Raw genomic sequence first — 16196 nt, forward strand, 5'->3', positions numbered from 1 at the left:
TCGTGAGCACAGCTGCTTGCAGGGCCTTGCAGGATTAGATGAGATGCCACACTGAGGGCTTTAGCCCAGGGTTTCGGATGTAATTACTGTGGCAGCATGGAATGAAGAGGGGCTGGTCGTGGCCCGGGCGGGTGGGACCCACCAGCTCTTCTCTGCTGGGGCACTGCTCACTCCCACCCTGCCACCAGGGCTGCACCCACCACACCTGCTTCTACTACCGTCAGGGGCCCAACCCCCCCATCAACCCACCAGGCTTCGGGAGTGGGCAGGTCAACTCCAGGCTCCAAGGGTGGCAAACACCACTCCGACTGCCTCACCCGATAAATCCACTGCCTGGGTGTTTCTAAACGCAGCCTCGTGTGAACCGTGCTGGTGGACTTCACACATCACCCCACACGTGGACAGCTGCTGCGGGCTTACAGGTCACATTGAGATGTGCTGTCCATCTGACCCTCACAACAGTGCTGTGAATGTGAGCCCGTCCCCTCCAGCAGCCGGACAGCTCTGGGGGCTGCCCTGCTTTGCTGGACTGAGCTCTCCTTCCAGGGGCTCCCAGCCAGCGTGCCGCTCAGGCTGCTGCCTGGTTCCCGTCTGTGGTTGACAACTGACAACCTGTCTGATGAAACTCTATGGGTCCCTTCTGATGGGCAGTGGGGCTGGACATGTGTCAAGGTTTAGGTGGCTCCAGTAATCACTGTGGGACAGTCAGGAAGGGGCTAGAGATGAACTGGACCCTTTACTTTTTAAATGTATTATCCACTTGTCCAGGGCTCTGGGTCTCGTCCCCTGAAGGTCGTCCCTCCACAAGCTCAGGTACAGGTCTGTTCTGGGTAACACCACGCCCCATGGTTTCGTGGAGGGAGTTCACTCTGCCGGAGCGATTCCCCCACCCCCTCTTTTTTTGGGAAAGGCTAAGGATTTTGGAGAAAAGGCAATGAACTTAATGTAAGAATGCATTTGGCATTCGTGTTCAGAGAGAGGGGCTTCTTATACTCCCGAAGGACAGGACGTGCACGAGGGCCCTAAGTCACAGGAGAGAAACAGTCCTGTGGCCTCTGGGAGCAGACGCAAACCTGGCTGCTCCCCTTTCCCGCCTACGTGTATCTCTCAACATCCCCCAAATCCATCTGAGGATTCACAGGCCACGAGATGGTCTTTGGCTTCCCTTTCAACAAATTTATCTGCAGAAGGTGTGTTGCTCTGAGATAAGCCAGATTTAATCTGGAAGTAAAATATTAGCTTATTTAAGTAGCCACAGAGCTAGGACTTCACCTCTGACCCGTTGATTCATTATATATGTATTGCCCACCACAAGCAACATATTGTGGTTGGAGATACAAAAACGAGTAAGACGCGACTTATTAGAAAAATACGTGTAAATACCTCGGTACAATGTAAAGTGGGATGAGCTGCTTTAAAACAGAACTAAGTGCTACAGGAGCACAGGAGCCCAGTGACTGATTTCAGCTGAGGAGGTATCAACGTGGGTAGCATTTTGCCATCACATTGGTCATCTGCTCTCATTTTGGAAAAACAAGAGGGGGAGGAGTAAACGTCCTTTTCATCTGTGCCAAGGCTGGGGGGCGGGGAGGGGCCCCAATGCAGATGCAACGTTTATATCCAAGAGTCCCAAGCAGATGGTATCCATTTTTTAAGAATCATCTTGCCCCACAGTAAACAAATGATCTGCTTTTATAAAGTGCCCCTGGTACTTGGAAGAAATGAGTTACCATATACTTTGTTCAAAGTTGATCAGTATTACAGCATTTAGGGAGACCAGTCCCTTCACCACGAGAGCAGGTGTCCGTTAGACAGTAAGTAGAGTGCCGCAGTGGGCCACGATGTTTCCTGTCCTAAACAGATCTTCTCGTATCCTAGGAAGAGTCAGCTCTCCTTGGGGTAACTCTCCAACTGACACCTGCCTCGAGAGGACTCTAACTTTTCACAGCGTGTGGAATCAGCTCCCAGCATATGTGCTGCCCCACTGCCCACGCCCATGGTGAGCAAGCAGGGCTGCCGACACCAACCCGGTACAAGATGTGTGACCGCTTCACCCCTTCGCACGTCCCAGCGACTCTGCGAGGGATGGCTGCACCTCTGTTTCTCTTAGAGGAAAAGGGCTCAGAGAGGTTGACGAACCTGCCCAGGTCCCACAATCGGGAAGGATGCAGCTTTCTGTGTCCCGCGCTGCCTCTCCAGGTCTGGGTAAGGATACAGACTTGGAACTCGGATCTTCATCAAGAAAGGACCATCACTTTATAGGCCCTGTGCCTGGAATCTAACGTCGCACCTCGTCCAATCTCAAGGAAACGCTTCCCCACTGACCCTTGCTCCAGGGCCTGGACGTGAATTGACTGTCACCCAGCACCAACGCACGCGCGCTCACCTCAGACGCCGACACCTGCGAGGGTGTGGAACGCACACAGTACCTGCTCCTCCCTTTAGTTTGTCTAAGCTCCTTCACCGTATTAAGTCACCTCACTCAAGCGCAGAAGAACACAGATCCCGTGAGCTCAGCTTCCAAAGACCGGCCGCCCACAAGATGTTCCTGCCAAGGGCCGGGAACCACACCTCTCTGCAACGCTCTCCCAGCCACTGGTCTTCCCTGTCCGTGCCGAGCCCCAGGGGGAGCCCTGCCAGCACTTCTATCTCAGGCTGCTCCCAGGGAAGGGCTGTCTCGGTGGATGAACTTCCTCCTCTCCCTCACCACCTGTTTCTCCCTTGGCCTCCCCTGCCCACAGCGGGCCGGCTGGACGCCTCATGAGGCACGAAAGCTTCTTGTTCAGGTTTTGTGTCCAAAGTAAAACAGAAACAAAGAAAAGCTTTTTGAAGGAAACAACACGCTCGACATTTGCACTGGGAAAGAGAACGGGACATAATCATGTATCTAGGACAACGGACCCTCCGCGCGGCTCAGAATTCACACTGAGAGAAGGCAGGTGGGAGAGCGACTCCCCTGCCCTGAGGCAGAAGCAAGGTGGTGCCCACACACCACCAGCAGAGGGCGCCACTCAGGACTCCCTCCGCCCCCGCCCACTGGCAAATCTGCTTTCCTCTGGCTCCTAAGAAAAGCTGCCAATCCAAGTTTCTACTTGGACATCCAAAAAGGTTAAAGTGACTTTATAAACAACATAGGCTGATTTCTTCCCTAAAGAAGCAACAATCGATGCACCCAAGCTTGTTTATTCCCCTGCCTCGGGGCAGGGGGTGGGGGGTGGGGCCCGGGGACAAGGCCAACCTTTGCTCAGAAAGCGAGAACAGCCAGCCCCATACTTACATGTCACTGCTCGGGTTGGGTTTGATCGAGTCCTCAGCTGGAAGGCAACACTCCATAATCTCATTGAAGCCTGCATTCCCAATATTCTTGGCAAGCTGCAAAAACAAAAGTCTATTTCAGGGTTCTCAATTATTAATACCTTCCACTGCTACACACGACTCACACAGCTGATTTATTTAACGGTCACTAAGAAACAGAGCAATAAAGTGGTTTGCCTTTAATGAAGCTGGACAAAACCCAAACCCCAAAGGTACCCATAAAACTAGAGATAAGAAACAGCATGGCTCTCACAGAGCAGTTTTCTCATAAGACGTGCCCTAGACAGAATGCTCCGCGGACAGGGAGAAGCAGTAACTCGGCCCAGCTCGAGTTTCTTCCCCTTCTCCCCACCCCCAAAAAGAACCTGTGCTCGCTCCAACTGAAACAGATCTAACAGCCTTTACCTGCACCAGCAAGGGGGTGGCTCAGACAGCAGAGAGGGCGCTGGGCCAGGAAGCCAAGATTCGGGTTCAAACTGTGGTCTATTTCCTGGCTTTGTGACCACAGGCAAGGCAGTTTACCCGAGCTTCAATTTTTTTTTAATTAATTAATTTATTTTTGGCTGTGTTGGGTCTTCGTTTCTGCGCGAGGGCTTTCTCCAGTTGCGGTGAGCTGGGGGCCACTCTTCATCGCGGTGGGCGGGCCTCTCGCTGTCGCGGCCTCTCGTTGCGGAGCACAGGCTCCAGACACGCAGGCTCAGTAGTTGTGGCTCACGGGCCCAGCTGCTCTGCGGCATGTGGGATCCTCCCAGACCAGGGCTCAAACCCGTGTCCCCCGCATTAGCAGGCGGACTCTCAACCACTGTGCCACCAGGGAAGCCCCGAGCTTCAATTTTTTAATAATAAAATGCAGATACCTACCTACCTACCTTGCCAGGTTGTAATAATGATAAAATGAGATGATTTCTGTAAAAGCATTCAATAAACTAGAGCGCTAAAAGTGTATCTGTTCCAATGTAAGGTCCTTACTTGCCGATCAACCTCCTGACTCATCAGAAATGAACAGGTTTTCACCAGTGCTCACTGATACAGGCACTGTGCTGGACGTGGCAGGTACAAGATAAACGCCAGGCCGCCCTGGCACGCTCCTGAACGGATGTGCAGATCTGGAGTGACCAGGATCCTTAAGAGCGCGGATTTCATCCCACCCCCAGCACCCAGCTCAGCACCTGACCGAGATCAGACCCTTCAATATCTAACGAAACAAAGAAACCGAATGGAAGCACCGGGCCCAGTGCTTTGGAGAGAACAGACATTTTCACTTCCACGTTGAAAACGATGCCGTGGGAGCAGCGACACTTCTGGTGCTTCTGCCCTCGGTGAGTCACGTGGACACAGGCTGAGTGGGACTCTCTGCGAGGAAAGGCTGAGCCCCAGTGGCCTCTTCTCGCTCCAGGGGGACCGGCTGGAGCAACAGCCAAAGGGATGTGGGTCAGACAGGGCCGAACTTCCTGGTGGCAGGTAAGAGGGGATCTCGAGGGAGGCCGAAGGACAAGGGAAACACGCAGTCAGCCTGATAATCGGGTGGGGAGCCTTCCTAACTCTTCCCTGTCCTTGACAAGTGAACAGAGCTTCTGGATGCCCCGAGCCCCACGCTCTCAGCAGCCCTGCCTTGGGTCCTCGGTCCTCAGCCCTGGCCCCGGGGCCTCAAGGCGACGTCAGGTGGCAAAGCCCCAGGCTGCCTCACTGCACTTTCCTGGAGACGGGGCTGCCCGTCAGGGTGGTGCAGAGCAGGGGGCCCGGCGTACCATGGAGCTGACGCCCCGACGATTTCGGGGGCGCCGGGTGCCAGATCCAGGCTGAACCTCGGCGTTGGGGCCCCGGTTTAGAGCCAGGCCCACGCTTAAGGCCCCACCGTTCAGTGCAACGTGGACGCCATCCCGCACCCAAACCTAGTTATCTGCAGGGCAGTGACAGGACAAGCCACAGCACCTGCCCCTGGGAGCCTCCCGGTCTGCAAGGAGGAGGATCCCCCGGAATCCGAAAGCTGCTCCCCTTCTGCTTGGGCTTGGCTGGCTTACTAAGGGACAGCTGGTCCAGGGAGCCACCACGGCTGTGCGTCACACTCGTCCAACGCGGAGAAATATGCCGCCTCACAGCTTCACCAGGCTCCAGCGAACAGTTCAGCCTGCAGAGAACCCTCTGGAACCATCAACAGAAGCAAAGCACTTGCAGATGGAGGCTGCAGGGTCAGGTCAAGAAAATGTGCGGTCCAGCAGGCCGCACGGGCAGGAGCCTAGGCAGCAGGAGGGCTGGTTAAACAGCCCGGACACACACGCCCTCCACTCCCAGAGCCCCATCCCCGGCACATGGGGCCGCACCGAGGCTGATGGGGGACCCTGGGGTGTTCAGGTGCCGCGTCCTCAGGGAAGCGAGCCCCAGGACACACGCGGAGCCCTCGGGCAGGCTGGGCTCCGGGCCTGGCACACGGGCCTGCTCCAAGGGGCTCGGTCTAACGAGACAGAGGTGAATGAAAACGGAAAAGAAGGGCACCGTGATACGGGCTAGACTGAGTGCTACGGAGATGGCCAGGGGCCGGCAGCAGAGCAGGGACCTGGTCTAGGCACCCGGTCTCCCAGAGCCCGAATTTGCACGAAAGCCTGTGTGCGTCTCCCTCACTGCACAAGGCGCCCTGTGCACGGGGACCTGGAGTCACACATGCCTGGAGACCTGCAGCACCAACCCTTGAGGGGCCCACTGAGCCAGAAAGAGGCCATAGGTTTTGTCTAGAAACTGTTTGCAGAGTTTGGGGTGAGGATGGGGAACCTCCTGCACCCTGTTGTCATGTTTCCAGGTGGAGGGTCACCAGTTCCTGTGACATTCTGTTTTCCTCTGTTTTTACACACCCGGAGGAAAGGAGCGGACAGTGAGAGAGACGACTTCCCTGCCCGAGGGGCTCAGAAGAACGGGCACCCACAGGAGGCAGCATCTGGTGGGTGTGCCGCTCTGCCCGTGCCTGGGGCTCGGCTGCCACCACACGTGTGAACCAGATCACCGATTCTGCTGTTTTCAACCATAAACCAGACCTTTGCTCTCTCAAGCTGTTTGAAACGCATGTAGGGAAATGGGGTGTTAGCTACTGGGCCCCCTCAGGTCCCAGGAGGCTGGAAGGCTTGGAGCACATGGCATATCTTTAATATACAGGTGGATAAAAAGGCCCGGGGCAGTGAAGGAACCTGACCCTGGTAGGCGAGCTAAGAGACAGCAGTGAGCCCTAGACTGCTGCCCCCAAAGACCGGAGCACGAAAAAATACCCTGTGGTGCGCAAAGAGAGCTGTGTGTCGTGCCTCACCTGCGCCTCTAGAAATTCTGCTTTTGGTCTATTTGACAAAGTATATGATATGCTCCTTAGTAAGCAGTACAAGTATAAACTATACATCACACACATGTATATGTTTGGGGGCTCAATTTTTTTCTGGTAGGGTTTGTGGTTAAAAAAAGTTCAGAGTTGTGATTTAAGAACAAAGAATAGAACACAGGCTCCGGCTTCCCTTTTAAAATGGGGTTCTTGTTTAGGTTAGATAAGACAAAGGACCTGGGACAATGCCTGAAGCATAACAGTCACTCAATAAACGGTACCTGGTTCTACACTGCTTGCTGCCCTTTGCAGCCCAAGTGGCTTCATTTCGGACCCCGGTGAAACCGCAGTACGATCTGTGAGGAAGCTCTTGGTTTCTGAGGGCTTTCCTCCCCACTCCCTCTCTCGGATCCAGCTGTCGGCTGGTCTGCTTTATATTTAACAGCTGGTTAACAACTTCATGAGGAGGCAGGAGAAAGTCATAAAATAGGCCCGAGTCAGTAATACGTGCTCCTGGGGGTTTCTGACCCTATTCTTTGATGGAAGAAGGTTTTTAAATTACTGACTCAAATTCAATTCCATAATACTGAAATTTCCTTTACTAATTTCACTTACGATGTGAGACTGATCATATGATACTAGGACCCTCGTACCGACAATACTGTTTTATGTAGCACCTAAAAATCAGAACTAAAATCGTAATCTTCTATGTTAAGGAGAAACTTTATCTTTTTAAAATTTATGCTTATCAGGAGGTTTTCTGAAAGCAGATTGGCTTTAAAATCTAAGGCTCTTAGGCTGGTGCATGCTAGAGTAGTTAAAATGGCACAGCTTCCCTGAACTCTAATCAAATTAATACTTCACTTACCCCAGTTTCTTTCCACCGAGTAAAAAGTGATTCTAGAAGCAGGAGGCAAAGGGAAGGAAAGATGACTGCTGACCAGCCACCTTCACGGATGCTGCTGAAACCCACTCGGTTGACATGGGAATCAAGCATGCTTTGAAACAAAAACAAATCAAGAAGGAAACGGTGAAACCGCCACGACATACCATCAGGGGAAACTGTTTACAAACCCCAGGCCAGAAAATACTTTATGGAATTAAGCAAAAGACTTCTGTCATGAGGACCACGGTGAGACCGTATGGGGGGACAGGAGCTGCACTTTACAGGGTGGGTGAGCATCTGTCTATTTAGAACACAGTGCCAGCCAGGAAATGAAAATCCCTGCTCGTGTATCTGCTGTCTCCATCAGGCCGTGCAAAAACCCCTCTCCTGTCACAGCACATCCATGTGTGTGGCTCTGTGACTCTGCTCTGGAAAGCCACCCTATCCGGGCTGCAGCCTCGGACACGACAGCAAGTTATCTTCCAGTTCACCCTCTTATCTCTTTAATAGGGTACAAGGGGTCTAATTAACACGTGCTGCCCAAGAAAACGCATTCTGATGAACACAGCAGCCCAAGACCCTGACACCACTACAGACAGAGCAGTCAACCCGGGTGGGGTCTCCCTGCGGATTCACACATTAGGACACGCAGATGATTTTTCTGGAAGGATTTTGTTCAAATCATCTTGGAGGAGAAGGTAACAACGATAATAATAAGAGCTAATACTTCATAGTTCTCACTATGTGCTGGATGTAATTCTGAACACACACACACACACACACACACACACACACGTGTGTGTGTCAAGCCTGCAGGAGATCTTTTGTTCAGGCATCTAAGCAAAATAAAAGAGCCAGGTGTTCTAAAAAGGCTCGACATTCTCATGCTTTACAAGTGGCACTAACGACACCTGACACACACCCTCCACCTATTGCTTAACAAACGGCTGAGGAATAAGGGTCTAGAGGTGGTGTCATGCCCGCAGTACCAGGGTTGGGGTGAGAGGGGGAGACGTCTGCCTCCTGTGAGTGGCCAGACAGGCGAGTTCAGGGGCAAAGAGAGGGTGGGAATAAATCCCACGTGATTCAGGCCTCTGCCCTTTGTTTTTCTGATAACCACTCAGGAAAAGAGGCTTAGATAAGGGAGAGTTTAAAGCTATGGCAGAGATTAGACATCAGAAACATGCAGATCCTAGTTAAGCAGCCTCTTCCCGATTTCTCCATAATGGCTGAGAGTTGGTCAAACTTTGAATGCCTAGGAGAATATACAGACAGATACAGACGGAGGCTCCAGGAGAAGACACAAAGCTCTGAGCCTGGGATCAGAAGCCAGCTCATCTTTTCATCGAAATGGAGACATTCTCCTTCCAACCGTCTCTGGTGTTTCTCTCTGCGGTAGGCAGTAGTCTCAGGCAGATCGTCAGTTAAGTTTCTGAGACACGTGTAAGCAGGTGTAACAGATGCGTCAGGATCAGGCTCCTGCCAGCTTGCACAAGCCAGCTGTTAGACAGCCGTTATTAAAAATTACATGATATAAACTCATGATCAAAGAAACTATACTAGGGAAGTCCCTGGCGGTCCAGTGGTTAGGACTCCCCGCTGCCACTGCCGGGGCCCAGGGGTCAATCCCTGATCGGGGAACTGAGATCCCATAAGCTGTGTGGTGCAGCCTCAGAAAAAACAAACAAAAAGACTATACTAAAAACAAAGTAATACTCAAAACTCATCACTTCCTAACTATTTTACTATGCTGTTTTTGAGGCTGTATTTGCGCGGCAAACTTACTACATAATGTGTGCGGTCTTTCCCACCGCGTGTTCAGTTATCCACACTGCGGCCTGCAAATGGCCACGGTGGGAGCATTTACATCACGTGACTGGGACTACAAAGCCGGGCTTTTCTCCCTCCCAGAGAGCTGGCGGTTAGACATTTGTCAGGCATGAGGATGGGGAATGAGGAGGGACGGTAGTGATGTTTAAACGCTCTCCACAGGGAGAGTCCTCAAGGGTTGAGAGTGTGAGCTCTGGAATCAGATTAAAGAGGCCGCCACCCCAGATCTGGTGCTTTGATAACTACATAACCTTGGGCTTGTTAACACATTCTAAGCCTCAGTTCCTCTTTTGTAAAATGGGGATAATACACCAGGGCCACAGGGCTGGAGTGAAGAGCAAAATGACCTAAGACAAAGCGCTGTGCAAAGCACCTGAGAAGCGCCTCGTACAGAATCGACAATTATTACTTCAGCATAAACCACTTAACACTTCCAATTGTTTTTAAAAAAACCACCAGGGCAGTACAGCCACTGCCGTAGTTTACCAGTGCTCACTGAGAAGTAATTTATGTGTCTCTGAATATATACCGTGAGCATTTCAAATCTATGCCATCGCCAGTTACCCAGGATACCGCCTGCACACACACAGCTCTATGATGGAGGCTGTATGCGTTATGACATTAAAAATAACTGTAGTGTGTAACCAAGCATACACTGCTTGGGTCCCGCCAAGGCTAGCTTAGCTGTAAACCTGAAGTCGTCAGTGATGCTACTAAAACTGGGCTACCAGAAGCCACTCCAGTTTCTCCCAGCTTTGTCTCTCAAGACGGTAAACGAACTCCTTGGAAGGACAGGAAGGATTCGACAAGACAGTTCTAAACGCATTACAAGTTCAGACACGTTGGATCCAGGATAGTCATCGGTACGACTTACGGCCCCGAGAGATCTACTGACCACGGTAATTGATTTTCTGCCGAGACTACTGCTCTTGACATTAAAATCCATGGCAATCAATATCTACTTAATAGTCACTGTCCAATGCTCAGCCACCTCAAGAAACAATTTCAAATACTACCTTCTAATCGGCAGTCACAGACTTTGAAAACAGTCCGAAGAGCTCATGTTTTAGATGCCCCAAAGCACCGCCCATGTGTGATATGCTTGTTCCTCAGTGGGGCCGGTCTCAACGCTCTGAAAGTCACTTTACAGGAAATGCTTCAAACCCCTAATACATTGCATGGCTTATGTGTTATCACCCAACCAACAATCAAACACTTTTTTCTTCAGAAACAAAGGCAGTAGAAGCAAATACCAGTACCTCTCCCAAAAGGCAGCAATAAGAGACAGAGGACAAGTTCACCGGAAGCTTGAGCCAGGTAGTGACCGCACCGCAGACTCGGCAGACGACTCAGGAAGAATGAGTCCTTTACTGTCTCTGGGCTCTGGGTTCTGCACCTGCTTAATGACTGGGGTGAAGTGGACTCTGCCACCATCCTATTCCAGAATCTCACACCAGGCTCAACGCTCCTTTATAAGTTCAATTCATTTTATTCATTTAAGGATAAACCTTTGTGGGACTTCCCTGGTGGGCCAGTGGGTGAAACTCCGTGCTCCCAATGCAGGGGGCCCGGGTCTGATCCCTAGTCAGGGAACTAGATCCCGCATGCATGCCGCAACTAAGAGTCCGCATGCCATAACTAAGAAGTCCGCATGCTGCAACTAAAGATCCCACATGCCACAACTAAGACCCAGCTCAGCCAAAGAAAAGAAAAAAAAAGAAAGAATAAAGCTTTGCAACCCTCAACTATCATACTAGTAGCCGAGGAGGAGGAATTACCAATGAGTTTCTAACTGCCCAAATCCACTTGGCAACATCAACAGCCACCAGCCCAGCGGAATTTTAAGAAACAGAAATGGATTCAAGTGCCAAAATGAAAACCTCGCTTTCAGATCATTTGTTTTCACTCCAAAATCAAGGATTCGAAACGTACCAGCAGCTCAGATGTTCCTAACACATCTAGCGTCAGGGACTGCATCCTGGAGTAGTGAACCCCCAGCTCTCGGTGGATCCCAGAACACTCAATGCAGGTCAGAATGCCCAGGTTGGTGGAGAGCCACGTAGGATCTGCCAAAGAGAATAGGGAAAACCGGAGCTTGTAAGGAGAGGGCAGGAGTCAGAACTTTTTTCTTGCAGTTACTGAACATGGAGTTTTGTTGCATCATTAGCATTTTTTTTTGGATCCTACATGTAGCTGGAGCCCTCGTTCATCATTAATCACCACCAATTTACACACAATACACACATGCGCACGTATCTGTTCTCCCTCCTCTTCCTAGGGCTCCACCTCCCCGTCCTTCCATTCATTTGTTAAGCACTCCCAAGGGGCAGGGCTGTCTGTGCAAGAATAGGACACAGCGCCCTCTAGTGGCCGAGGGTCCCTGGATACAGACCACCCCCATCACCAACCTGATGGTACCAGCAAAGGGGACAAAGTCTAGCACCACACGGGGGACTGTCTTAACAGACGTCTGTATGTCAAACATGCTAATAACCAGCAGAGAACACCCACTATGTGCTGAGGCCATGCTCTGTTCAGCACAGAGTTGAAGCAATTATAGTAGCAATAATAGCTCAAGGTGTGAGAGCTTCAGAAATGACAGGTGCTTTCCCTTAATTTCTCATTTAACACATACAAGAGCGCCTGGAGGCACACAGGGCAGGTGTCTTCACCATCTTGCTCAGAGAGGTGAAGGGCCTTCCTTGCTGGAGGCTGCAGAGCCAGACCGCAGCCCTGCATTCATCCGGGCTCAAACCCACACCCACACCACGTGTTTACTTGCTCAGAGACGCCTCCTAGTCGAGCGCCAGAGTAGGCACTCAAGAAATGCATGACGGATGAACGCTGAATTTACTGAGAACACGGAATTCAAAATGAAACATTCTTGAGGACACGATCACAGCCCAGAAGTACAATTCTCTTTAGAATTGCTTGTTGCCCTCAGAAACTCATAGGAGGCAAGTACTGCAACCTGGGTCACTAGTTGATTGCAAAGTTATTTTTAAAATGTTCTAATTATAAACATTTTATCTCAGTTCGGAAATACTCCCGGGTGTGAAAAACTGGTGTTTTCACTTCACTAGACCTATTCTACCGAATCGACTGTGTCATGCTTTTGGTGGGTATGAGTGTACATTTAGACTGCTTTATATCACTCAGACTGTCTTTTAGCATTTTAAAACAAAAACGTCATAGCTTTGATTCTTAGAAGTGTTTTAGAAGTCCAAGTACTACACTGTCCTCATCTAAGAAAAAGCACAGTTCGCTACCTTCACTTCCTGCAGCATCTCCTGCCAAAGGTATGTTTTTAACAGTCCGAGACCCCATGAGGTAATTCCTCAAATTACCCCCAGATACAGCCTCCAGGGTAACAGGAACCTACGGCACTTCTCAACTGTCCACTCTATTTTTGTTGCGCCTTTTTTTTTTTGCGGTACGCGGGCCTCTCACTGTTGTGGCCTCTCCCATTGTGGAGCACAGGCTCCGGATGCGCAGGCTCAGCAGCCATGGCTCACGGGCCCAGCCGCTCTGTGGCATGTGGGATCTTCCTCGACCGGGACACGAACCCGCGTCCCCTGCACCGGCAGGCGGACTCTCAACCACTGCGCCATCAGGGAAGCCCCGTTGTGCCTTTTTTAAAATGGAAGTTGTCACAGAACCAGGGGAACGAAAAGGCACATGGCCACCCTAAGCAGCCAAAGCTCCCCTAACACCGGCCCATCTGAGCTACAGGAATAAGTCAGCTCATTAAACGCTTAAAATACTGGTTGTTAAAATCTATGATAGTTTATATCCATTGAAAATGAAACCCCAGTAGGCCTTATGAAAACACAGAAATAAACACCTCATTTCACGGAATGTGGCAGCTGGCCGGGGCTCACAGACAATCTCCACTGGTCCCTTCATCTTCCAAAAAGGGAAACTGACACCTAACAAAGTAAGTGGCTCTTCCAGGGTCACAGACTAGACAGCGGCTTAAAGTAGCTGCAGAAGTTCTACAAAGCGGTACAAAGGGAGGACGGATTGAATCCCGGAAAAAGCCGCAGTTTGGAGCCAATACAATGACCGGATGACCCTGGTTCCACCCTCGCTGTGTGCTTCTGTTTTCATTTCTCAAAAAGCATTTAAACCGTTTCAGCTCTATGGGGCTCTCTCCCCGCAGGCCTGCTCTGAGGGCCCGGAGGCAGGCATCTTCCCACCCTTTCCCCCACTTAGTCTGCGCACAGTTCAGTAAGCATCTGTGTGACAGCGTGAGCTCAGGCTGGGCTGCGCTGAACTTGGTGTTTGAAATGAAAGGGAAAATCAGTGACTGGCTTCTGTGAATCGGAACAGGATTTAAACGTCCTAGAACTGGAGGGGGTGGCTGGGTCACCTGGCGCCCCGCAGTCGCAACACACGTCATTGCCTGTCATCCTCTGGACCTCGGAGATGATCTCCTTTGTCAGTTCTTGGACTATGTTATTTTCTCCCGTATTGTCATCTCCCTTAAATGCATTGTTCAGAGCTTCTTCTTTGCTGTTTTGCAGCACAGACATCCATCTAGAAAAATAACAGTGACGCTGTGTTAAATCCCAAGGACAACTGCCCTTCCAAGGTCCCACCCCCAAACAACTTACATTTGACATTCCTGTTCGTCCTCTGCTTGAAAGTGGTATGTCCTGTCATCTGCACGGCAAGAGGGGTTTCATCAGTTGTGAGCCCGGACAGTAATCCATACACAATTCCAAAAGAAAGTGGTTTGTAATTAACCTCAGGAAGAGTCTAAACTCTGCCACGAAGTCAATGATTTGTATACAACCAAGCACTCCCTCCTGCCCTTTACAAGCCCTCGCCTGGGAACTGTGGCTTTCTGATGCAAATTATCGAGCCAGCTCCTTTCCTCCATTCAAGTCTAAAGAGAAGCAACTTCCAAAAACTGAAACTCTTCAATGAAAACCATCACTATCCTTTCAAAAGCTTTTTTTTTTTTTTTAACTTGCTACAGAGTTGGCCCCCAATTGTTATGGCCCTTTGAATAGTAAAAGCCTTATCTAAAGCGAGTATCTTACAAGCTTTCTGGCCTTCTTAGCCCAAAGTGTATAGCCTCGGTCCAATTGTGGGAAAGCATCAGAGAAACCCAAACTGAGGGACATATGACCAAAAAACTGATCAATAATTTTCAAAGTATCAACGTAATGAAAGACAAGGAAAGATACAGAACTGATACAGACTGTACGTGACTAGGGTGAAATAACAGCAGCAATGTGGAATCCTGGAGAGAATTCTGGAACAGAAGGAGGACACTAGTGGAAAAAATGGTAAAATCTGAATAAGATTCTTAGTTAACAGCATCACACCAATGTAGACTTCCCGGTTTTGACAGTTGCAGACATGGCTGATATTACGTACCAAATAGTAACTGATAACCCGTACTATATGCTGTCAGTATTAGGGGGAGCTGGGTAAGGGATATACAGAAATTCTTTGCCTACAATCAGTCCAAAAACAAAGTAAGAAAGAAAATTAAATTTAAAAAACAAAAAAGAAAAAAAAAAGGGAGGAGATCCAACTTCTGCAGATGGCAGAGCGGTGACACACCTGTGCCCCTCAAAGTGAGTGAACATTGCGGCTTTTACACTCCTGAAAGCACTTTAGTTCTTAGGATAATCCTTGGTGAGCTGACTGGGAGGAGGCTAAGGCCCAGAGAGGTTAAGAGGCAGGAACAAGCGCACCCAGTGGCCGAGGGGTCAGGTTTTGACCCCAGCTCTGATCCTCTTCCTATTTTCCTGACACGGAGGGGACACCCCGCACCCTCTACCCCCAGCCTGTTGCTGAGGAAAGGAACAGGGTTTAAGAGAACTGTGCCAAGGGACCTCTCTGGTGGTCCAGTGGTTAAGAATCCGCCTTCCAATGCAGGGGACGCGGGTTCCATCCCCGGTCCAGGAACTAAGATCCCACATGCCACAGAGCAACTAAGCCCGAGCGCGCAGCAACTACTGAGCCCACGCCCTCTGGAGCCTGCGCCACAACTAGAGAAGCCCGCATGCCACAATGAAAGATCCCGCATACCACAACTAAGACCCGACACAGCCAAAAATAAAATAATTATTTTTAAAAAAAGAGACTCGTGTCAAGTTCAGAAAAATAAACTTAATCCTGTGATCCAAATGTTAGTGGTCGGGTGCTAGGAAGAGAGGCCGCTTTCCCTGCCCCCACTCTACCTGGTGTGCAGAGCCTTACCTGCAGGAGGGCCGGAGGGGGCAGGTCCACATCCACTCTAAGTGGAACTCAGAGTCCTCGGGAAGCCATGACCATGGCAGGTTGCACCAGAGGACCGGGTCTGACACCAGGCCTAAAACCCTGCAAATTTTCCCTGAGGCCACTTCATGGTCAGACCAGGTACAGATGCCACAGGAAAATCAAGGAGACGGGGGAGCAACCCATTTCTCTGGCCAGTTCTGCATTTTAACACGTGAATGGTGGAGAAGCAGGGGAAATTCTCAGTGAAAATTTCCAAATAAAAATTCCCTTGTATGGAACCCTCTTGCACTGTTGGTGGGAATGTAAACGGATATAGCCACTAGGGAGAACAGTATGGAGGTTCCTTAAAAAACTAAAAATAGAATTACCATACGACCCAGCAATCCCACTACTGGGCATATACCCTGAGAAAACCATAATTCAAAAAGACACATGCACCCCAATGTTCACTGCAGCACTGTTTACAATAGCCAGGTCATGGAAGCAACCTACATGCCTGTCGACAGACGAATGGATAAAGAAGATGTGGTACATATATACAATGGAATATTACTCAGCCATAAAAAGGAACGAATTTGGGTCATTTGTAGAGACGTGGATGGACGCAGAAACTGTCATACAGAGTGA

At 50.3% G+C, this 16196-nt stretch overlaps 1 protein-coding gene across 1 annotated transcript in view; it reads right to left on the reverse strand.

Moving 5' to 3' along the window:
* The window catches only part of ASAP2 (ArfGAP with SH3 domain, ankyrin repeat and PH domain 2), a 129569-nt gene that overhangs the window by 19323 nt on the left and 94050 nt on the right, over positions 1–16196 (reverse strand). Inside the window, exons 13-16 of the mRNA XM_024737737.1 lie at positions 13946–13994; positions 13702–13868; positions 11262–11395; positions 3278–3372 (exon numbers count right to left, since the gene is read on the reverse strand). Coding sequence (XP_024593505.1) covers positions 3278–3372; positions 11262–11395; positions 13702–13868; positions 13946–13994 — 445 coding nt within the window. The remainder of the gene's footprint in view (positions 1–3277; positions 3373–11261; positions 11396–13701; positions 13869–13945; positions 13995–16196) is intronic.

This window comes from Neophocaena asiaeorientalis, unplaced genomic scaffold (assembly GCF_003031525.2).
Source record: "Neophocaena asiaeorientalis asiaeorientalis breed wild unplaced genomic scaffold, Neophocaena_asiaeorientalis_V1.1 scaffold396, whole genome shotgun sequence".
Lineage (NCBI taxonomy): Eukaryota > Metazoa > Chordata > Mammalia > Artiodactyla > Phocoenidae > Neophocaena > Neophocaena asiaeorientalis.